We start from the raw sequence: 23,080 nt of genomic DNA, 5'->3' as shown, positions 1-23,080 counted from the left end.
CTTAACATGAATCTAACATATTATTAGCAAATATTAATCCCCACTGATGGTAGGCTTACTGGCCTATAGATCTAGTCCTAGTCACTTTACAGTAGCTAGTCATCCAGAGATACAGCTAGGCCTACTCGATTTACTATACCACATGTATGTTATTTAATTGCTTAAATATACACATAAGAAATTAAAATATTACTTGCTGGGGCTAGTAGGGGCTCCCAGCTCTTTCAGTTAAAAAACGTTGAAGACCCCTGGCGTCAGGGGCTATATTCACAAGTCGTGGCAATTTTACACATGAAGTTATGCGCACTTTACTTTCGATTTGCGATTTTATTGACGCAATTCCAGCAGACTTATGTGAAGTGTTTCCTGTTGCGTTCAAGTCATTTCGGAGTTTTCTGAATCTGACTCTCCGGTTTGTAAAAAGCGTTCACGTCAACACACCAGTCACAGGCTGTAAGACTTTTCTAAAAGCTCCAATGTTATTGCCGAAAAAATATGGAAGTGTCTAAAAAAACCAACCAAACATGGTTGTCTTATCTCAGCCAATTGTGTCGCTCAATGTAGCCTAATTAAACCCACATTTAGTGGAAATAATGCTATGTTGTTAATGACCTCTATTTTCCACACGTCCAACTCTGTCTCATACCACCGTGATTGTCCGAAGTAAGTCAACCCTCACATTGCGGTTGGCATTGTTTCTTTCCCATCCCTACCAACATCTAATAAGTCCTGAACGCAACATTCCGCATCCTGAAGGCGGAGAGATAAAACTCAGTTTACAGGCAGCAACGAAAAACATCCAAGTGGGACAGAACCTGCAAAATATTACCAGAAATAATTTTGGAGTGGCCTAGCTGGGATTGAACATTTGATTGCAGGCAACGTAAGTAGCTTTGAAAGTCTTTAATATCCTGACATTGATGATCTTTGTTGCCTTTCAGTTGTCCAATCGTATTGGCTAACGCTATTGTTTGATAAAAAAAAAACATGGCCATCTTGTACGATTTATACCCAAACGTAACTCGTTCTTTCTCACTTTCTCCCATTATTTGTTATTTTTTTGCCTTAACGCTAATAGCCCGCTGTTATGTGGGCTAAATGGCCATTTCTTGCCGAAAAGGGATTTATGTGGCCTAAATTTAGCAAACCTCGGGAGTCCCCGTGGAAGCTCGGGGAAATTGAATTGCTGTTTTTTTGACATTAGCTAAACCCGCAGCTGAAACCTTCGTTTAACCCCCAAAGTAATGTGACTTTAGTGGTGAAACTACACAGTATGTACAACGCATGTTATATAAATAATTGTTATTAAGTTGTCTTATAATTGTCATAACGGTATACCGGAAGTGTGCATCGTCATGACGGTGACGTTACAGCGTTACCACACTGTGGACTCTCAACCAAGATTAAATAACAAGAATATTCAATATAAAAATGAATGTCTGTATTATGGAAAGTGGGTTGATAATATTAAAAGGTGCCCTGCCACACGTATTTTATTACAGTGTTGTAATGTCTAAAGTTCTGTCATGGACTCTGTAACATTTCTTGTGGAAAAAATGCCTTGGTCACCTTATTTAAAGCCATTCTAGTGTGGTATGAAGACTCAGCTTGATTTGTGCCAGTTCTTCTCATTAATATTCTGATCGGCTAACCGCTAGCCAATCAAAGCCTGGCTATCAGTATCCTTAACCGAAGCAACTAGGTGAGCTCATGAATAGTAATGAGCTCAGGCAACATGACGTCAGACTGACCAGGTTTTGTAATTGACCAGATTTCTCGGGTTTTTTCTTTTTAGTGGCTAGGGCTGACAGAGGAGGTAGCAGTTAATTTTCACATTTACGTCATAACACAAACCAATATGGACCTAACCTATTTAAAAATAAATGCAAGTAAAAACGATTTTTTGTGTGGCAGGTTACCTTTCATGCTGATTGGCAGTTGCTAACGTAATGAATTCCTCTCCAAATTCCGGTTACGGTCGCGCCAAGAGAATAGGCAGTATAGTTTGGGATGTTGTGCCAAGGAATGTGCTGCAACTTCTTAGAGGTTCAGTTTTTCAGGTTTCAGTTTTAATAGTGGTATATCCACTGGGGAGGCAGTGGCTCAGGGGTAGAGCAGTTGCCTGCCAATCGGAAGGTTGGTGCTTTGATCCCTGGCCCTGCAGTCCCATGTCGAAGTGTCCTTGGGCAAGACACTGAAACCCGAGTTGCCCCCGATGCTGCGCCATCGGACTGTAAATGTGTGTGAGTGTTTATCTGATGAGCAGGTGGCACCTTGTACGGCAGCCACAGTGTGTGAATGGTAAACTATGTAAAAGCGCTTTGAGTAGTCGTTAAGACTAGAAAAGCTCTAAATAAGAACACTCCATTTACATATCCCTTGGGGTAAAAGAAAAATAGATTGTGTAAAATATATATTCAGCAAAAAAGACAAAAAGAGATTCCAACTTGATATTGAATATTATTGCATATTCTGTGAATTAGAAGAAGAAACAATCTGTCAGTTGTTCTTTCGCTGTATGTTTACTAGAATATTTTGGGTTAATGGTCAACATCTTATAAGAAGGAAAACTTGGCAATCAATTCAATTTGAGGATAAAGACATTATTATTTGATTTGAAGGCAATTAGATGGATTACGATATTGTCTATTATGTCCAGTCAATCTTGTTATTGGGAAAATTCCACATTCACAGGAAGAAACGGGCGGACTCCAAGCCAAACCTTGAATACTTATCAAGAACTGCACCAATACGGCAACACTGAAAGAGACATTAAGAATAAGAAGGCAATTAAGACTGATTTTGTGTTTGATAAATTTCTCATGTACCAGTGATAGATTTAGTATATTACATTTTCTGTTACCTTTTTTTTAAATTAATTTTTTAAATATATATTTTCTCTGTATATGCACCTCTGGTATTGACTTTTTATGTGTGTACATGCTGCCGATGTACCTATGTTCTTTAAATGAAAAATAAAAATGTCAATAGTGATTATCTAAACAGTGCTGTTTATTTGATGACATTTTCATGTGACTTCTCCTTTGTTTTATACTGTTCCATCTATTCTAATAATCAAACACTCCAGCGGGTCTGTGCTCCCGATCCAAGCCAGAGATGACCACCGAGAAGACTGCATATGCTCCCTTGGAGGGGGTACCCTCTCCACCCTCGCTTCCTGGGCCGCCAGCGTTTCCTGTCACATTTGACATGAATATGCCAGCACCAAACATGTTCGGAGCCCCTGCACCTGGTGGTTTCCCTGCTGCTGGTAGTTTTCCTCCTCCTGGTGGTTTCCCTCCTCCTGGTGGTTTCCCTTTCCCTCCACCGACTGCTTTTGGACCGGGCGTCCCTGGAGCTTTCGGAATGAACCCTCAAGGCGGTTCAGGATTTGGAGCCAACCCCTCTTCCTCCCCATACTCTCCACCAGGCCAGGGTTTTAATGACAACTTCAGTGGTTAGTATTTCTAACATTGTTGCATCTTTTCTAAATATATGGAATTACATTTGTAGTCTAATGTAACCAATTTGATGTTTTTGGTTGGTGCCACTGCAGACGATGTTTACCGTAATGAAGAGGACCCACCACCCTTTCATGAGAATCAAGATTTTGATTTTGGATTAGATAACAAGACCATAAGAAGAGCCTTCATTCGAAAGGTGGGTGTTCATAGGAAATGTTGGAAAACCAATGCGCGGGACATCTTTTTGACATAATTAATTGTGTTTGTATTTTTTTTTAAATATGAATTATCCATGCAATGAAGTACATTTTTTATGTAGATTTGCTGGATTTGTCAACAGCCATACTGTACCTGTTTTAGAGTACAAAATGTTTGTAAATTTATTTATCTGCATCTACATGTAGATTTAATGCAAAACAATGCACGTAGTGATGAACAAGCATGAATGACATGTATGTCAAGTAAAGCATGATCTTTTAATCTGAAAAAAAAAAAAAGAAATCTGGGTTTTGCACAAGAACTATTTATTACAGTCTCACCAAATTTAATCGAAATTACATTTTGTACATGTCCTGCTGCCAAACCTAAAACATAACATCTGTTTTTGGAGTTAATCATGTACTTTGATACAATTTAAGATCCACTAAAAAAAAAAAAGGATTCTTTGTTAAAATATCAGTGTCTGCTGCATAATAATCCATTCTTCTCTCCAGGTTTTCTTGGTGTTGACTGCTCAGCTGATGGTGACATTTGCCTTTGTGGCTGTTTTCACCTTCGTGGATGAAATCAAGATGTTTGTCATGGTGAACACCTGGACGTACCTGGTATCCTATGTCATATTCCTTGTTTCAGTTTGTGTGATCAGCTGCTGTGGAAGCGTTCGCCGAAGACATCCTTGGAACCTAGTTGCATTAGTAAGCCCGTTTCTTTTGTTTTCTTTTCAAAATAGAAGACCTAGAGGGAAGAAGGCACAGCTCAGAAAGTACTGTTATCTGATCTGGACAATTGAATCATCATTTTGTAGGCCTTCTGGTTTATGAATCATACAGCTGCCTTGAAAAACATTTTTCCTATTTTTAATTGAAATGGATAAACAACATGTATTTTGATGTTGTATAGTGAGAGATAAGACTGCTTTCTTTCTGAAAAGATGACACTTAATATTTATAAAGTTTTGTGCCTACAGTTACAAAATAAGACTTCCCTATTCTTAAAGATTTACACAGATTAAATTGAGATTGAGTCTCACAAATCCCTGTTTTGTAACTACAATATGATAAATGATTTAGCTATTTCCTATTTATGCCATAAAAGTGCACTTCACTCAAACACATGCAGCATGGCTGATGTATTTGTGTTTCTTGTTTTCAGTCCGTCCTGACTCTCAGTATGTCCTACATGGTGGGAATGATCGCCAGCTTCCATGACACTGACACGGTGGTCATGGCAGTGGGCATCACGGCGGTTGTGTGCTTCACGGTGGTCATCTTCTCTCTCCAGGTTTGTATGCGACAGTGCCTTCCTCTTGTATGGACATCATGTGCATTGTTCATACTCCTGATGTGATCTAAATGTCTCTCTTGGCCTCCTCCCACAGACCAAATACGACTTCACTTCCTGTTACGGTGTGCTTTTCGTCTGTTTAATTGTCCTGATCATCTTCGGCCTCCTCTGCATCTTCATCCGTGACAGGATTCTGCACATTGTGTATGCTGGCCTGGGAGCTTTGCTCTTCACTTGTGTGAGTACTAAGACCAACAATTGTCTTTCAGCTTTATTGTATATGATGATGGTGCTGTATGAGTAGTGGGAAATATCAGTCAACCCTTTCTGTTTTAACAAAACTGGAATTATGCATTTTTGCATTATAATACAATAACAATAGTGTTGCAATAGATTAGAGGCAAGGCATCTGATTGGTCATAGTCTAGCATTGCCAGACTTTCTACCACAGCACTCCGGAAGAAGGTCTGGCTAGTCCACACAACATTCCTGCATAGGAGAAAAACGTTCTCTGGTTTATTAGCATTTCTTTAAACCAATCACAAACGTCTTGGGTGGTTTGTGTTTTGGTGGAACATGTGCTCGTTCAAAACTTTTAGTCCTGCAACAGAAATCAGATTAAACGGATAGTCTAGCTAGCTGTCTGGATTTACCCTGCTACCGGAGTTTAGAACAAACAAAAAGCAGAAGGTTAGGGACATCTGGCTGAAAATGAAAGACATCCAGCGGATCTTCTGGCAGTACCGAAGCAATCTCCTAAATGAATTGTCTTCATTGGTCATAACTGGTTTTGGATAAAAACTCTTGAATTTATGGTACTTCTTTTTACTGTTTTGTGGCATTTGGTAACCTTATGTAAGTTGAGGTAAAAAATTTCAAACAAAAAAGCCTAAAATCTGGACACCAGTAAATCCTGCTACATAAATCCAGCCACAAATGGCACTGATTTGACTGTAAATTATAAATCTTTTGACATTTTCATAGGAGTCAATGTTATTTGGATTGACATTAGAACAATTATGACGCGTGAGTGGATTGTATTTTAAACCTTTATAGGTAGCCTGTGCAGTGTTTTGAAACACAGTTTTCAAAACACAGTTTGACCACAGCACAGCTCGCTGCATTGACACATTACATTTAAAAAGGTTCAACGGTGTCCCATTAATCTGGAAAGTCAACAAAATGTGCTGTCAACAGTCTTCGTTTCAACTCCTTTCTACTGAAGAAATAACCCACTATGACAACAGTTGAATTGTATGATAATGAATGTGTTTATGCTAGATAACAAAGAATACTATCTAACCAAAAACACAGAGAAGAGTCAAATATAGGTCCAATACCATCAGGCACTACAAAATACTAATCAATAAGAAAAAAGAGCTTTACAGATCTGAAGAACTCAATAAAATAGAAGAAGCCATTGACCAAAACTTCTTCTGGAATTTGTAGAAGTTAAATTAACAAGATAAATTAACAATACAAAATGGTTTGATCTGGAAAAATCACTTTGAATTTTTGTATAAGAATATTGATTAGAGTGCAATCACCCCCCCACACTCAGTAGTTGAAAATTTTGACCAGTTTTCTGCAGTATTATTAATGCCAGAATACTATCCTTCCTTACCAAGCACAACGTCGTAAGTAAAATCAAATTGGCTTTTTACCAAAATGTCGTATGTCAGACCACATTTGCACTCTGCACACCCTTATCTAAAACTATACCAAAATTAAAAATGGGGAAAACATTTGTATGTTTTATAGCATTAAACTCAATATGGCATGATGTTTTTTTTTATAAACGTATTGAAAGCGGTATAGGGGGTAAAGTTTATGACATAATTAAATCACTGTACACAGAAAATAAATGTGCAGTAAAAATTGGCTCCAAAAGAACAGAATTCAGAAAGAGCGTGTAGTGAGACAGGGATGCAATCAACATTTGGATACCACCCAACTCTAACTTCAAGCTATGAATTAAATACCTGACAAATTTTGTGAGTTGCGTGTTTCACTAATGATAGAAAAAGACGCATATTTAATCCATTGTGAATGTCTTCTACGGTACAGTTCTTGGCGGTGGACACACAGCTGCTGCTTGGCAACAAGGAACTGTCCCTGAGTCCAGAAGAATACATCTTTGCTGCTCTTAACCTGTACACCGACATCATCAACATCTTCCTCTATATTCTTGCTATCTTTGGAAGGGCAAGGGGGAGCTGAGCAGGCGGAACAGCAGGTAGAAAGTCTGACAGAGATTGGCTTTTAGTTCATGGATAGAAGTGAGTTGGTTTTCATTAAGTCTTGTAATGTGCATTGATCGCATAGTTTAAGAATATTTTGCTCCACCCAATGATAATATAGATTGTCTATGTTTGTATGAAGTTTCATGACGTGTTCTACAAAACCTTTCTTTGATTTAGAAATTTATATCTTGTGGCTTATGAAATCATTTAACAGTATGAAGATTTGACACCAGCTTTTTTGTAGGGCTTTCAACAGTCTTCATCAGCAGAAGGAGTTTGTTCTGTTGTCATGGAGATAAATCTGTTGACATGCGAGCTCAGGTAGCCATTGCACTTTTAGGAATAAAAAAAGTGCAGTGCATGTGAGCATAGCAACTGCTGAACTTACATGTTATCAGATCCATCGCCATGGCAACCGAGCAAACTACATCAGCTGGGGAAGGGATATGGTGGAAAGCCCTAGACGAAGCTACTAAGCAGATCCTGGGTTTTTGTTAAACTACTATGTCCAAGGTAAAGAATAACCTTTTAATTCTGTGCATAAATGTTCTTTTCTAAAACCTGATCTCTGTCGTTTGTATTGATTGAAAGATTCTGACGGAATCCCATCACAGAACTCTGCTCTGTTGTGATTTGATACACGATTCTGTCAGCGTCCAGAAGGTTTTAGGTGTTTTGTGACTCAGCTGTGAAACCAGGAGCCCCAAAATGGACCTGGAGCAAACCATTAATGGCTTGCTTTCAAAGAATGAACAACTTGAGCAGGAAAATAATCTTTTGAAGTCCGTGTTTAATGTAGTCCAGGAAAACGCAGACCTGTGGAGAGCGAGGATGCAGGGCTTCAACAATGACGCTCTCGAGGAACTGCCAGGTATTGTAACTATTTTTCTCTGCCACTAGATGGCAGCCAGGGGGCAGTTTAGATTAGTCAGGGCAGTTATTAGAATACAAACATAACTGTTGACCTATAAACTGAGGTCAGTGTTGGAGATCTGGTTGCCCTGTTTTTTTTTTTTTTGTTAAAGCAGATTAATAGTACAGTGAAGTGTAAGTAATTAAAGTTTATTTCTAGAGCACATTTAAACAGCTTAAGAAAAATCGCAATCAATGTAAGCAACGGTCTCCGTATTCCTTAGCTGTGTGTGATTGCTTAACCTATATAACATAAATATTCCTCTATTGTTAAATCTTTCCAAGACTTCAGGGTAAATTCACAATTCTAGATTAAATGTGTTAAAATTTCTATTCTTGCAGAATGTACAACTATTATGAATGTCAGTGCATCTTTCAATCATACTGTTCTACAGGGACTTTGAGAAGGATTTATTTTCTATTTTCATTTTACCACATTTTTACATACAGTATGAGTAATAATTATATTCTTGAAAGAGCATTTACCATGAGGTTGCAAATTTATTACATGACTTCATTAATATTAATAAATGAATAAAGGGACAATTAAAGTTAAATTGGGTTAAAACAAAATACTCAAATGAGTTCAGGGTAAGTTCTCTGATGTACAAGTAACAAGATTGAAAAGCTGTTACTGACTCAGCAAGCCTTATTTCTTCAGGCAGATCATTTCAGAGCCTCATTGTCCTGAGTGCGAAAGCGCTGTTTCTTCAGGTAAAAAGCTGTGGCTCTGGAACAGACAAAAGTCTTGTAGTAGGACTAAAAGATCAGGAAAGACCCACCCAGCCCACAAAGAAGCTTCAAATTAATAGAAAATCTAAAAAATCAATCCTAAAACATACTGGGAGCCAGTGGAAAGATACTTAAACAGATGTGTGCAGTCTGTAGCTAGTCAATACCAGCAAGTGAAAAGGCTGTTGCAATGAGGAAGCATGTAAGGTTGCTGTGTCATCAGTTTGCTCATTCCCAGGAAGACACCCGTCCAGTCTGGGGCCAAACACCTCTAACGAGAGACAATTCAGAAAAGACTTGCAACAAACCAGATTAATACACGAACAACGAACCTCATCCCCCGTCGACTTCAAGTCTTTCCTCCAAACCTCGGTGCACACAGATACATGTGAGAAAGCAGAGATTCAAAGCTGCCAGGCTGATTTTCCTCTTGTGGTCAAAGGTAAGCGATGACAGACATGCAGACATTTTACAGCAGTAACAAAAAAGATTTTTTTTATAAATGTATTTTATTTCTGTCACCGCAGGCCCATACAGGCTGCTGGGAGAGATTGCATACCAACTCGATAGGAGGATTCTGTCCCATGTCTTCCAGAGCCACAGGAGGCTTTATGGTTTCACACTGCTCAATTTTCCAGAAAAAATTAGAGAGGTCAGAAAGGAAGACATATATTTTTATGTATCTACAAAAAACTGGTTGTGTAACTTTTCAGTGCATAAATAAGAGTTCAAATCTAAACAACTAATGCCATTAGCAGTTCATTTTAAAAACACAGAATATAAATCAGAAGGAAGTCACATGCCTTTCTTTCTCTTTTGCAGGTATCCACACACCCGCTGACAGGGAAGGTAGATGAAGGCTATCTGCTTCATATCAATCAGAGGTATGCTGACCTCATGGAGAGGTTGAACCAGCTCGGGTATAAAATAAAACTTCACCCTTCTTTCACTGAATTCATTGTAAACACCTATGGGATCCTGAAGGAGAGGCCTAGTGAAAACGGCATGGAGACAGTTGACTACAATAATTCAGATTTCCTGAGAAAGCTGATAATGACCACTGCGCCGAGAAAACTTCAGAGGGACCTGCTCCTTGTGCTCACCTGCCTCTGCGACATGGCCGAGAAAGATGGAAAGCCTCTTCTTCTCTGGTAGACGCGACTGTATGAGACCAGCAAAGCCTATTCTGTCTACCAATTTGAAATAAACACTGATAAATGTGTAGCTTTGAATTTGTGCGCACAGTAAAACCTGCTATTCTAAGAAAGGGCAAACCAAAAACTTAATCAGTTGCATATTTGCTTACACTGCCAGTATGCATGGTAAAACTAAACAACCAACTTTATTGAGGCCATAAAGACATAAAGCAGTCAGTCTTTCTCAAACTGATTTCATGTACAAACAAAAAAGGTAACCTGTTAAAGACATCTAACAGTGGGTTCTTATTTTAACCAATACTCAGTATTATACTGGGGCACTTCAATTTCTTACCATGTTAAAGAAATAATCAATTTGACATATTGATGTCTGCTAAGCAGAAAGTATGTACTGTATGCCTAACATCATGGATCATGAGATGAGTGAGTCAGCCAGGGACCTTGCTGATTGGGACCTGATGATCATATCGAATTACCATTTTGTTGCAGTTCATGTGGGCAGCAATTCAGAGATCTGAAACCAACCTATTGCATGCTATGTGTTATGTATGTATTTAAAAAAAAATTTTTAGTTGAAAATTATGTCTAGGTTTGGAGCAGTGGTTGAAGAATTTAGATAATTAAGTTAAGTAAAAGTGCTAATACCACACTGTAAAAATACTCCTGCATTGAAAATATTATTATTGAAGTAAAAGTATGGAAGCAGCATCAGGAAAATGTACTTAAAGTATTAAAAGTAATGTCAGTTGGACTTGCAGTATATATTGTTGGGTAATTTAAAGTGTAGTAAAAGTACAATATTTCTGTCTTAAATGTAGTGGAGAAGAAATGTAAAGTGGCTTAAAAATAAAAGACTAAAGTAAAGTACAAGTACCTCATATGTGTACTTAAGTACAGTACCGTAAATGCAGATACATTCCACCACTGGGTTGGAGTAATATCACTTGAGGAACTAAGAGATATCACCAGGAGTTTATTATGGGCCTTTACTATCTCTCTGCAAGATCATTGTTCCAGCAGGTGAAATAATGCTCATGATTAATTTATTCTGCAGCAACCTTAATGTAGGCTACACATGCTGGACTATAGCGTCATGTACTTGATGCACATATTTCCTGTAGATTAATAGTTAATACTAAATCACAGGTTTTTGGCTTGAAATGGTAAACATTTTGCCAAAATAAATGAATGTAAACGTGTATTATACTTGCAACCACGGTGACTGCACAATACATTGTCCTGAAACCACTGCATATTTAGCTGGATATTCAGAATCAAAGAATACTCACTTGGTTACAGTAACTATCCTACTGTTTTATTTTATTTTTAATCAATACAAAATGATATACAATACGTATAGGACATACAAAGACAAACGCATTACAAAATTGACAACACAAGGTTCAGGGGTATACAGGCAAAGAGGACAACAAGGCTTGTTATTCAATAGTCTAAATCATAGCACCAACTTCAGTCCAAGATACTCCAAAATCAGTCCTGCAATTCTTGCATATCTTAAAAACAGGAAAGAAGGGGTTAAAACCATTGAATTAGCATTTGTGGATGTGGTATTTAGAGAGTAAATATATAACTTATAAAATAATTTTCTTTATTTTCAATATCAAAATCAAACAGGAACTAGTATATTATGTCTGTCTGCTTTAGTAACTATCCTCTCAGCGCTTACAAGCCTGTCTCCTCCTGGGTTGATCTCAGGTAAGGTCACGTGCCAGACGGGCCCGACATCATGACAGCCCCATTAGGGTGTGGCTTAATGAAAGCTTCTGACAAGCCGTTGAGAGTAGTGTATTATGTTCTTTCCTGAACCGGTTATTTGTTTTTAAGTTAGAAACTGATCATTGCCTGTGAACACCTCACAACCTAATAAATAAATCTAATAAAATAAATGTATTAGTACGTTGTTCGCTGTATGGGTTCACCAGACGGCCTGTCCCAGTTTTCGGGCTAAGGTAAGACAGTGCATCTGTGCCGCCACATTAGCCGATTGTTTTAAGCTAGCTACGCGACAGACCAGGTGACAGCGTTCATTTGCAATAACTAAAAAGGTAGAACATTTAAAGAAGGTATTAAGTGTGCGATTCCAATGCTCAGGTGCTATAATTGTACCGCATGCGGTTATAAACACCAGTGTTAAAGCAGATTTGAACGTCTTTCTAAATCGTTTAAAACTGAAATTGTTAGCTTAGCATACCTGCACACAGGCGAACAGAGTAACGTTAGCATTGCTGTCACCCACCTAACCTACCTGTGTGAGTATCGACTGACCAGGCAGGCGCAATGACACGGAAAGCTCGTATCTCTCCCAACGATGAAACACTCCAAGTTATGGTAGCCTGCTTTGAATGGGGTGACTGTAAATAGAATTGGAGGTTTGCATCTTCCTGGTTGTATTCTGTCCTATTTTGTCCGTTAGTCGTCTGCAATATGAGTGACATGTATAGTATCCAGACTTCTTGAATGTACATCACTGTACCACACGTTCTGAATAAATTATATTAGAGAGACTATTTAAAAAAAAAATGTATCGGATTAGAAATTTAAAAAAAAAATCAATACAAGATTAGAAAAACATTTGTCTTAGGTTTTACCTTTGACACACCCAATTGTATAATTAATCTTTTAATACACACACAGGTGTGGTGTTCAGACAGGCTCGTATCGCCAATGGTTAGCAACACTGCGCAGATGGTGACGGCTGGATTATAGGCTGTTAACACCATGTTTTCTCTTTGCTTCCTTAAAAGTGATCATGATGCATTAAGCTGGTCTGGTCTGTTTTTTTTTTGGTTTTTTTTTTTTTTACAACTGCGTGTAAGGGCATGAAGTCAATGTGAGAAGGAAGGCCAGTTATACCTGGGAACCCAGAATGTAACTTTTTGTATGGGTTGTAAGAATAGAGCTATGTCATTACATTTTAATAATTTTTAATGTCTTTCTTTTGTCTTAGTGTCCAGTGGAGTCCATGAGCAAGACTTTGTCCTGGAATGAGGCTAGAACAGGAAGTCCCAATGTTGCTAATCGTGTTTGTTGCTTAAAAAACAAGCAGAGGCATGGCCCTGCAGACGTCTCCATTTCCTAATGGGCTTGTTGCAGGCATCCATGCTGTGGGATGGGCATTCATCTTGCCTTGCTTCTGGTTTCTTGATCGCCTCATCGCTGTGGTCAAGTCCACCACCCTGGAGCAAACCCAGCGACTGGAGCAGGAATGCTACCTCCACCCCCTCAAAGTCTTCTTCGGCTCTATTATCTTTTTCATTCTTTTTCTCGCTACAGCCCCCTTGGCTCTTCTTGGATTTATTCTCTGGGCACCTCTTCAGGCCTGCCGCAGGCCTTTTTACTACCATAGAGAGACACCATCCTCGCCAGAGAAGGAGACACACAGGGGCTTTGAGCTGGTAGGAAAGGCATCATTTGGATTTGCCACAGCCAACCTTTGTCTGTTGCCTGACAGCCTGGCTCGTTTCAACAACCTGGGGCACACCCAGCGCAGAGCGGCTGCAATTGGTCAGCACATTGTGCAGGGTGTGTGTCGACCCCATATCTGCATCTTTGTTGACTCCCCCAGCAGCTGTGGTACTCTCAGCCCCTCCAACAGCATATTTCCCCCAGTTAACTACCCTACATACGGGGCTACTGATAGACAATCACAGACCCCAGTGAGTCATCGTTCCGATTTAGCTGAAGTACATGTTTCAATTCCAGAGTCCAATAGTCACACGGTCTGTGTGCCCTGTGATGATACAGAGGAGCCTTCGACTGACTCACCTTCTCCCCTTTTCAATTCCAATCAGAGTGCCAGCCAGCAGGGCCGAGCAGGTCACCGGAGTGCCCCCCGAGCTTTGCTCTCCCAGGGTCTCCACCAGCAGGACGATATACCCTGGGAAGTGTCGTCATTGTTTCCAGCAAATGTGGACATACTGTGCCTAGAAGAGGTGTTTGATAAGAGGGCGGCACAGAAGCTCACCAAAGCACTAAGACCTGTGTTTGGACACATACTGTATGACGTTGGTGTGTATGCCTGCCAGCCACCATGCAGATGTTCCTCTTTCAAGTTCTTCAACAGTGGCTTGTTTCTAGCCAGCCGTTTCCCTGTGCTCGAGGCCCAGTACCACTGGTTTCCCAACGGCCGTGGGGAAGACGCACTTGCTGCAAAGGGCCTCCTTTCTGCTAAGGTACCTTTTTTATATCATGTATTAGGCCACTATCAGTTAATGCAGTTGTCCTTTTTGTGTTGTGTAGTTCATATTAATTATTACTCATGCTTTTGTCACAGTATGAACACAGTGAAAATGGAAGTAATGCTAATGTTTTTGGATTTTGTCAGGTGCTAATCGGGCAGAATCAGAAACAGAAGAATGTGGTTGGCTATTTTAACTGCACTCATCTTCATGCACCAGAAGGCAAGTCAAATGTTCTGATTTGGTCTGCTCAGATTAACTCAAAATTTAACATTTTCCTTTGAGAAAACAAATAAGTTATAGCTGGTCTGGGTTTTCTTTTATCAGGTGAAGGGGAAATTCGCTTTGAGCAGTTGAACATGCTTACTAAGTGGATTGGTGATTTTCAAACTGCCAACAAACTGCCTGAAGAGGAAGTCGCTTTTGATGTACTCTGTGGAGATTTCAACTTTGACAACTGCTCACCTGGTGTGTTTCTGACAACACTCTTTTCTTAAATTTTTTTTTATTCTGAAAGCACTTTTACCAAAAGGTATTTTATTTGTGTTTATTTAATTGTTTTCTGTTTGTCTAGATGACACCTTGGAACAGAATCACCCTCTGTTTGAGGAATACAGAGATCCTTGCAGGGCAGGGCCTGGAAAAGAGAAACCTTGGGTCATTGGTGCGTACCATTTCAAACAATTACACTACAGCAAATATGGCATACATACAAGGCAAATAATAACAATTTCTTGGTTTGCATCTAAAGGTACTCTGCTGGAGCAGCCCACATTGTATAAAGATGACATAAAAACCCCAGAAAATCTACAAAGGTAAACTCAGTTCTACTTTCTTAAGCCTCTGCACAGCTCATCACTACTAATGTGACGTTACCGGAACTCCTTACTCACTATAACTGTTGATTCACTGAAGCTGATCTGAAGATCCACTCTGTCCTCTCTGCTTATTTGTGTAGAACCTTGGAGAGAGAGGATCTAAGAAAGCGGTATATCTCCCCTCCTGTTGCTGCAGAGGGCTGCCCTTTGGTTTACCCTGAGACTGGTCAGCCGTGGATTGGTCGTCGGATCGACTACATCCTATACCGCGAAAGCTCCATTTCAAAGCACTGCCGAACAGTACGTGTCCCTGTTTTTTTCTTCATCACTTAGTTACAAGTTACTTTTAGATGCCATATAAATCATTTAAACATTTGCATATGGAAAAACTACTGACAAGCAGTACTTATAAAAAAGGTCTTAAACTAAATTATCCCCCATTAAAAAGCATCATAAAACCATGCACTTCTTTTTTTCCATTCAGGAAGTTGAAGAGGTGACCTTTATAACCCAGTTGGCTGGCCTTACAGACCATATTCCTGTGGGCTTAAGACTAAATGTAATTATGGACTCTGACGGTGCTGATCAATGACGACTGCAGTGAACACCGTGTCATAAACAAACAAAGGGAACAAAATATACAAAAATTGACATTGCTCTGATCTGCACATGCACAACAATGTTTTGTTGACATACTTGAACTTGTGGTTTCTATGGCAATGTGCTAGCTTATACCTCAGGTTGAATTAATATAGAATAATTGAAATTTTCACAATTATGTTTACAGTTTTATACATTACACCCCGTTAAGGACAGATGTAATAATTTTGTAAAACAATATATTTTTCATTCTGATTTTTTTCCTACAGAAATAAATGTAAAGAATACAATTTTACACCTTGTCTTTTGTTTTTAATTTGTTATCAACTACAAGTAGTAACATTTGAAAATGCCCATCTGATGTTCTGTTCTGAGGTCGATATACTTTGTGGTCGATAGGGGGTGCTTTTCATTTATGTCAAGCAAGTGACCAACGAAGAAGCCGCACGAACCAATTAAAAGACAAGGACGAGAGTCACTTCCTGTTGTAGCTCTTTTTTTTCCCCAAAAATTATTATTATATAGCATAGGCTCGTGGATGGTATTGGCTGATACTTTTGTTCTGTTGTAAAAGTTAAAATGAATATGAGTATGCTAAGTCGCTGTAAGAAACTGGCATCATCGGTATTCACCAGTGGTGTTTTACTGGAGCAAACGGGTGTTTTTAGAAGCGTCTATTCGATCCCCAAAGCTCGTGACAGTCTGCGTTTGCCTCGACTTTTTACATCAAGTTTATCCTCATGTCCGCTCTGGCATCATGTATCCGCCCGTCACTTGGACACAAAACGATTTTATTCAGAGATGTGTAGTGAAAGCAGTGATGCCAAGAGAAGCACTGGTATGTTTCAAGAGGTATCGCACGAGATGGACTGTGACAGCAGTTCCCCGAGGCAAAGTAAGTAGCTGTTAGCTGAAAAGATTAGTCGACTAATCATTGAACTGTAGATAGAACAGATTAAATAGCCATATATATATTTTTTTAACAAGTCAATAATCTTGTAATTTAAAGGAAAAAATGCCTAAGATGTAATGGTTACAGCTTGTTGCATTGTAGTAAATTGAATTAGTTGAAAAGTTAATCAATGGCAAGTAATTTGTCAATCAATGTATCATTTAAGTAATTTTCAAGATTTTTTTTTCTCATTTTATTTGATCTTAAATGTGACTATTTTGTATACTGAATATCTTTGTTGTTGCACTGTTGGTTGGAGAAGGTTTTGTTACACATCCATGTTCGGGTATCAAAACATTTGAATAAGTCCCCTTGGGTTCGGGAAAATGTGATGGACATTTTGGATTGTTTTCTGACATTTAAAAGACCAAATGGTGAATAAATTAATAGAGTAATATATATTTTTAATTCTTTAATTACAATGAACATTACACTACCCTAAATTGAATATGTTTGGGTTTTTGTCGAGCAAAACTACAAATTTAAAGACGTCACATTGGGCTCTTATAGGGCTGCAACTAACAATTATTCATTTGATTAATCTGGCAATTATTTCCCCAGATAATCAATGGATCAAAAATACTGCAAAATGCCCATCGTCATTTTTCAATGCCTGAGGCGACATATTAAAATAGCTTGTTTTGAGTATTGGACTGTCCAATCAACAGTCCAAAACTCAAACCCATTTAGTTTATTAGAATACTCTTTTTTTTCACATTTGAGAAGCTGGAACCAGCAAATGTGTTGGTTTTTATGCTTGAAGAATGACTTAAAACGAATAATTGATTATCAAAATTGCTGAGTATTTTTCTGTTGATTGGCTAATTGATCAATCGTTTCATATTTAGGAACTTTTATTTGTGTTTTTTGACGCACAGACTAAATGATAGTGTGATTAACCAGGAAAATAATAAACAAATGAATGGATATTGAGAAATTGTTAGTTGCAGCCTTAGTAACTGTAATGGATGAGGCTCCTGACTCGCCCTGCATTGCTTTAATTATTGTATGTAATGGCATGTCTCTGTTTCAGCTCAAATATATCATGCAATGAGTGAAAAATTATTTAGAATACTGTTTAGACAAAAATGTTTTTACGGTTTTCTTCAGGATCCTCTGAGACGTTCACTCTCGATGTGCTGGTGTCTTTACTGCGTCAAGAAAATGCAGTGGACATCTGTGTGATTAAAGTACCAGAGCAGATCAAATACACAGAGAACTTCATTGTTGTCAGTGGTGTATCACCGAGACACCTCCGCGCAATGGCACTTTATGCCATCAAAGTGGTAACTAACACTTGTTTTGTCATTCTCAAATGTTGATATGTGCAACTTTTATTTAGTTTTTGATACTTACACAATGAATAATTTTCCTCCAGTATAAGTTCCTAAAGAAAGATGGCGCTCGAAATGTCAAGATCCAAGGAAAGGATGCAGAGGACTGGATGTGTATTGACTTTGGTATGCAAAGCGTCCAATTTAGACTCTTTTTATATGAATTGGTATTTGTTGATAGTTGCCTGTGGTGTTCATTTTCCTGCTCGTCTCTGTCTTAGGGAATATGGTTGTTCACTTCATGCTTCCAGAGACTCGAGAAGTGTACGAGCTAGAGAAACTCTGGACTCTCCGCATGTATGATGGGCAGCTGATGAGCATGCCTGTGGAGACGCTACCAGAAGACTTCATATATGATATAGAAGTAGCTAAATGACATATCATCATCTGTTGTGTTGTGAACAGACTTTACTGCTTTGTCACTTTGGATGCATCATGTCCTATCCCTGTGAGTAGAACTAAAAGCATTTTTTTGTCACTTAAATGCTAAAAAAAACATTTTGTGTTTGGATTTAAGAAATTTAAAATGGATTGTACAGTAATACTGTAGGAATCACTGCCCCATCATGTTGATTAATTGTGTACACCTTTCCTTTTCATATCATTTGACCGGCATCAGATGGTATTTGTAAAAAATCAATATTTGCTTGAATGTTTTTTTGAGTCCTGGAGAAAATTAGTCTGTTTTAACATATTGTGATGGTTAAAAATAAAAATATTTTCATACCATTCTAGATATCTTCAAATTATTTTCTAAACATGTCCTTGTATTGTGACAGGGTTTTTCTTCAGCCATTTACTGCAAAGTAGTGAATTTTACACAATTATTGAAACTAAAAGTACTTGTAGCAAAGAAGGGTCCCTTTTTCGTTTTTGTTAAATGACTGACCTTAAGAATGAGATAAATAATAATAAAGCCTCATGAAAAGTAAATATTCAAGAAAGTACCAAAACAGTTTTCCATTCACTTAGCAGTTTGTCAGCCAGGAAGAAGCCATTCCAGTTGATGCTTTCAGTCAAATCAAACAGGATGATTGCTCCCTCTAGGAAAATAGAAGTTGTTGGTCAAAGTAGTAGTTGTGACATGTACTCACTCAGCGCTTACATGTGCAAAGAGATTGTTCAGGGAATTGGAAACATACATATAGGTTGGTCAGCACTTAACAAACATAAAGAGCTTTTACAGTCTGCAACTGTGCAGTCTTTGGCAAATGACCAGCATTTAGGGTTTAACATGTGCTATTCTTAAAAAAAAAAAAAGTTTGTTTTGATTAAATTATAAAAAGGATGGGTAAATATTTTTAGATCTCCATTGCTATAATTTCTATAAACATTTTGAGTTTCTGTCATATAACATTTAAATACACTGATACATTATCATTTGAAGATTAAAAACTGCAGTTTTCTTGTTAAGCAGACCAGCATTTTTGTGGAGAATCATATCCAAACAAGTCTCAGAAGTAAACACACACACACACACACACTTTATAACTTCGTAGCAAGTGACCATTCCGTTTCATCGACTTGTTTTAAGTCATGATGGATCAGAACATTAGCCAAATGTAAAAATGTAATGAAGCGGATGATGCCTACACAGAGCCTGATGGAACTTGGTGTGTGAATGTTTATGTGCCTTGTGGTTATGCTGTTTGTGCTTACATTGTCTGAAAGTGAAGAATGATAACCAATAATAGTGAAATCTTAAATTTCCATCTTCACACTCATCAAAAACCCACTAAAAAGCAATTATGTGGACTTGAAATTGGTGATCAATATTAAATATAGTTTTAACTAAAGCCATAAATGTCAACTATTTTAATTTGGTAATGGTGGCATGTGTGAGATTGTACACAACCAATAAATGCTATCCTTTAATACAATTTAGTTTATGGCCTTTTATGTCACTTACTATTAAAAAAACTGCTTTCTTGTGGATTAGCAAAATGACTTGAGAGGGAAAATTGAAACGAGTGAAAAAAAAAGTTCTATTTGACTCAAACGATGCTAATGTTCTCATTAGCTTCAGAGCCATTTTACCCGCTGTTGTCTAGCCTCTAATGGCCATAGTGTTAATGTCCTCTATGATGGAGGAGATTGAGGGAGATTAGTTAGCTTTAGGAAACAGCACCAGTAGAGTCTTGCATAGTAGAAGTATTGCTGGATGGAAGGAGCATTTGGTCACAAAATTGTATTGTCATTGCACTTGTTTGCACCAGTATAACACTTGTCATCCTTTATTTGCAGATATATTTTCACCAGTGTATGTGCGTGTCAACCACATATATCACACAGAAAAGAGGTAATTAATGGAAAGCTGTTCATTACTCTCTGTTATGCAATTGGCTGTGCAGTATGCATAAATCATTTATCTCCACATCCCCCAACCAAGACTTCCACACTCCAATCCTCTGCTAAAATCCCATGTAGCATCTGTGCTGTCAGCATTCTAGTATTGTATTTGCTGTAGAAAATAAAGTAAAAAGAGGGGGATATTTAAATTCTTTGATACAACTCTGCATCCTGCAGGTGGTTTGGCACTTGGCTGCATCAGGTGTTCTCTCAGTGGAGGGTGGTCATGAGGAGTATTACGAGAGAGCACATCAACCATATCAGACATGGCACTTAAGGGCTCTGTGCTTTATCCACCTGGTTTTCATTTGTTGGCAAGGTATTCTGCAAGCTGATGTGACTAAGTGTTTAAATAAGGCACTTATTATTGGCCTTCTCTTTCTTCACTACCTTTCCAGTGTATTTTAGTTTTGACACTGTTTTATAGCTTTTTGCTCTCTGGAAATTTTGGAGCATTTACGTTGACAGATTTGTATTGACCGTCAACAGGATAGCATGAGAGTGATACTTATTCAATATATTAAAATGTAAGCACTTGTTGCTGATTCATATGCTCTGTTATAATGAGGCTAAAAGGAAATAGTTTGTATTTCCTTTCAAAGACTGTGCTGTTGCTCTGAAATAGAGTTCTCGGCTATAGCTATGACTGCCATAAGAAAACAATCTACTGTCAAATTTCACTAGAGTGCTCTTCAAAGAAAGTAGTTGCCATTAAAGTAATCTTACAATTTAGAGACAGAAAGCTTTTTGTGCCCTCCATCAACTGGAATTGAAAATCTATGGGCTTGAGCGATTTACTATCTTTTTTTTGTACGATTTGGTGTAATTTGGAGTGAGGCTTCCTGGTTTGGCCAAAATGGTTTTAGTTATTGTCTTAATAAAACTGTGTCTCTGTCAGCAGTGTTTAACGTGTAGTTATAGTGCCACCGTGTTGCACTCATTTAGATTACATGTGAGTTTTTAATATAAAATGAATGGATTCATATTTACATTTATTAATGAGTTTGAGACTTTCAAAGATTTTTTTGTCCTTCTACAGTATAACTGCTAACCTCTCAAAACATTTGATTTAATCACCTATAAGTATTATACTATACCCGATAATCTAGAAGCAGACTTTGTCTTACTACAGGAGACTCATTTACAGCAGATGAACTCACCTCACCACATTGTCCTTACTCGTACTCAGCCTGCTTCAACTCAAAACAAAGAGTTGGTACTGTTATGATAAATAGAAAAACACACTTCAATCATAACACCACTACTATAGATCCAGAGTGTCGATTTATTGTAGTTAACACTTCTATTCAAAATACTCATTTATGCATTGCTAATATCTATGGCTTGTATGTTGACAACCCTTCCTTTTGTCATGCTTTCTTCACCTCACTTTCTGCTCGCTCGGACACAGCTCTTATGATATGAGGGGACTTCAACCTTGTATCTAATCCAGTAGTTGACAGGCTCAGTACAGCAGGCAGTCACGATATCTGGAAATCAACAAGAAAAATAATCTCCTACTCATCACGCACAAAAAGAAAGAGAGATCCCGTGAATTAGAGGTAGAACAAAAAATAAAAACATTAGAAGCTGCCCTTGAAGCCTCACCACAAAAACACATGTTGAACGATCTGAGAAAATTAAAACTTGAATTAAATTATATTATTCATAAAAAAGACCCAATTCCAGTTACAAAGACTTCGCTTAGAGAACTTTGAACATGGCAATAAATCCAGCAGATTTGTAGCTAACCAATTAAAATTGAATATGGGACATCCTGACATCCAGCAAAATAAGTTAACATAGGGGTGTATGTACTTATGCACCCTGTATTTTAAGGAAGAATATTTATGTATCTACAATACATTATTCATTCACAAAGAAAATTGGTGTCCTTAAAAGGTTGGATTTTCCTACTTTATTTGAATTAAGGCATTAAGATTAATTTCCAAAAGATTTTTTTTTATTCCTCTTTCTAATCAACTTTAGCATGGGTGTGTAATTGTTCTCAAGCCACTATGCATATATATATATATATATATATATATATATATATATATATACACACACACACGCACACACATACGGTACATATATGTCAGGTGACATATCTGATATATTATATACATGCTATGTGGCAATGTGCGTATGTCCAGACGTTCTGGCAGGGGAAAACAACAGACACATACACACACACAAACAGACACACACACTAACATAATGACATAAATACATTTAGGTTGTCCATGGTTATCAACAGGTAGAACTACTCTTTATGCTTATCATTAAGTTATCTATTTAAATCTAATGTTAGTAATGTTAGTAGTTATTTTGCTTCATTGTTTCTCCTTTTATTTTCCCTGAGTTGTTTTCTTATATCAGCTGTTTATAACTGTTGTTTGGCTGGCTGTGTCTTTGTCATTCTTTTGTTGTTGTTGTTGTTGTTTGTTTGTTTGTCTTTCTCTACCCCAAGTCCCCATTCCCATTCTCTTGCAGGAATTGTTGCTTTCTCTGTTCTGTTGTCCCCACCCCCGTCCCCTTTCTCTTGCAGGTATGGCCCATTACATGGTGCCTGTTTGTGTGGTGTTTGTGCCCTCCATCCCTATTTCTCTCCCCCTGTCCCACCTGGTGAGAAATCATGAATAAATAATAAAACAGACAAAGGAGTATATTAAAACTCTTTTGTTAAAAGTAATATCTGTTTGGCACAAAAAGGTATTCAGCTCCTAATATTGTATACCAGGCTGCAAGGCAGGACAGGTTAAAAAAAAAGTATTATACCATGTTATAACAAAGACTACCATCTGCCTTGTCTTA

General features: G+C 38.0%; 4 protein-coding genes across 7 annotated transcripts; all 4 read left to right on the top strand.

Moving 5' to 3' along the window:
- The first annotated feature begins 637 nt into the window (after positions 1 to 637).
- Positions 638 to 7,775, top strand: grinab (glutamate receptor, ionotropic, N-methyl D-aspartate-associated protein 1b (glutamate binding)). The gene is made up of 7 exons (XM_032519697.1): positions 638 to 883; positions 3,089 to 3,457; positions 3,557 to 3,660; positions 4,178 to 4,378; positions 4,836 to 4,964; positions 5,062 to 5,205; positions 7,035 to 7,775. The coding sequence occupies exons 2-7, from the start codon at positions 3,118 to 3,120 to the stop codon at positions 7,185 to 7,187; spliced, it is 1,071 nt and encodes a 356-aa protein (XP_032375588.1). The 5' UTR covers positions 638 to 883; positions 3,089 to 3,117; the 3' UTR covers positions 7,188 to 7,775.
- On the top strand, positions 7,474 to 10,075 carry LOC116691796 (speriolin-like protein). Of its 3 annotated transcripts, none has more exons than XM_032519701.1 (5): positions 7,474 to 7,723; positions 7,864 to 8,081; positions 9,093 to 9,296; positions 9,382 to 9,506; positions 9,677 to 10,075. In XM_032519701.1, the coding sequence occupies exons 2-5, from the start codon at positions 7,919 to 7,921 to the stop codon at positions 10,007 to 10,009; spliced, it is 825 nt and encodes a 274-aa protein (XP_032375592.1). In that variant the 5' UTR covers positions 7,474 to 7,723; positions 7,864 to 7,918; the 3' UTR covers positions 10,010 to 10,075. The 3 variants fall into 3 exon arrangements, with proteins under 3 accessions (XP_032375592.1, XP_032375590.1, XP_032375591.1); XM_032519699.1 differs by having other exon boundaries at positions 9,078 to 9,296; XM_032519700.1 differs by lacking the exon at positions 7,474 to 7,723 and having other exon boundaries at positions 7,847 to 8,081; positions 9,078 to 9,296.
- A 1,687-nt stretch (positions 10,076 to 11,762) lies between these two features.
- On the top strand, positions 11,763 to 15,633 carry smpd5 (sphingomyelin phosphodiesterase 5). 2 transcript variants are annotated; one of them, XM_032519686.1, is made up of 9 exons: positions 11,763 to 11,981; positions 12,980 to 13,688; positions 13,824 to 14,204; positions 14,357 to 14,432; positions 14,538 to 14,678; positions 14,785 to 14,874; positions 14,962 to 15,025; positions 15,169 to 15,328; positions 15,513 to 15,633. In XM_032519686.1, the coding sequence occupies exons 2-9, from the start codon at positions 13,083 to 13,085 to the stop codon at positions 15,618 to 15,620; spliced, it is 1,626 nt and encodes a 541-aa protein (XP_032375577.1). In that variant the 5' UTR covers positions 11,763 to 11,981; positions 12,980 to 13,082; the 3' UTR covers positions 15,621 to 15,633. The 2 variants fall into 2 exon arrangements, with proteins under 2 accessions (XP_032375577.1, XP_032375576.1); XM_032519685.1 differs by having other exon boundaries at positions 12,980 to 14,204.
- A 473-nt stretch (positions 15,634 to 16,106) lies between these two features.
- On the top strand, positions 16,107 to 18,399 carry malsu1 (mitochondrial assembly of ribosomal large subunit 1). The gene is made up of 4 exons (XM_032519702.1): positions 16,107 to 16,523; positions 17,691 to 17,866; positions 17,959 to 18,040; positions 18,136 to 18,399. Exons 1-4 carry the CDS (start codon positions 16,208 to 16,210, stop codon positions 18,288 to 18,290), a joined length of 729 nt encoding a protein of 242 aa, XP_032375593.1. The 5' UTR covers positions 16,107 to 16,207; the 3' UTR covers positions 18,291 to 18,399.
- Positions 18,400 to 23,080: the final 4,681 nt, after the last annotated feature.

This window comes from Etheostoma spectabile, chromosome 6 (genome assembly GCF_008692095.1).
Source record: "Etheostoma spectabile isolate EspeVRDwgs_2016 chromosome 6, UIUC_Espe_1.0, whole genome shotgun sequence".
Lineage (NCBI taxonomy): Eukaryota > Metazoa > Chordata > Actinopteri > Perciformes > Percidae > Etheostoma > Etheostoma spectabile.
Note: the sequence above shows the minus strand (reverse complement) of the source record. Positions and strands in the feature narration are given on the sequence as shown.

What these genes read in the sequence shown, in the direction of transcription:
- grinab (XM_032519697.1), top strand. Translation starts at nt 3,118, where the DNA reads ATGACCACCGAGAAGACTGCATATGCTCCCTTGGAGGGGGTACCCTCT. An exon ending in GAAGAGCCTTCATTCGAAAG is followed by an intron (nt 3,661 to 4,177) that starts GTGGGTGTTCAT and finishes TCTTCTCTCCAG; the next exon opens with GTTTTCTTGGTGTTGACTGC. An exon ending in TGGTCATCTTCTCTCTCCAG is followed by an intron (nt 4,965 to 5,061) that starts GTTTGTATGCGA and finishes CTCCTCCCACAG; the next exon opens with ACCAAATACGACTTCACTTC.
- LOC116691796 (XM_032519699.1), top strand. Translation starts at nt 7,919, where the DNA reads ATGGACCTGGAGCAAACCATTAATGGCTTGCTTTCAAAGAATGAACAA. An exon ending in TTTTCCTCTTGTGGTCAAAG is followed by an intron (nt 9,297 to 9,381) that starts GTAAGCGATGAC and finishes CTGTCACCGCAG; the next exon opens with GCCCATACAGGCTGCTGGGA. An exon ending in TTCCAGAAAAAATTAGAGAG is followed by an intron (nt 9,507 to 9,676) that starts GTCAGAAAGGAA and finishes TCTCTTTTGCAG; the next exon opens with GTATCCACACACCCGCTGAC.
- smpd5 (XM_032519685.1), top strand. Translation starts at nt 13,083, where the DNA reads ATGGCCCTGCAGACGTCTCCATTTCCTAATGGGCTTGTTGCAGGCATC. An exon ending in CTTTGACAACTGCTCACCTG is followed by an intron (nt 14,679 to 14,784) that starts GTGTGTTTCTGA and finishes CTGTTTGTCTAG; the next exon opens with ATGACACCTTGGAACAGAAT. An exon ending in ACCCCAGAAAATCTACAAAG is followed by an intron (nt 15,026 to 15,168) that starts GTAAACTCAGTT and finishes TTATTTGTGTAG; the next exon opens with AACCTTGGAGAGAGAGGATC.
- malsu1 (XM_032519702.1), top strand. Translation starts at nt 16,208, where the DNA reads ATGAATATGAGTATGCTAAGTCGCTGTAAGAAACTGGCATCATCGGTA. An exon ending in CACTTTATGCCATCAAAGTG is followed by an intron (nt 17,867 to 17,958) that starts GTAACTAACACT and finishes ATTTTCCTCCAG; the next exon opens with TATAAGTTCCTAAAGAAAGA. An exon ending in CTGGATGTGTATTGACTTTG is followed by an intron (nt 18,041 to 18,135) that starts GTATGCAAAGCG and finishes TCTCTGTCTTAG; the next exon opens with GGAATATGGTTGTTCACTTC.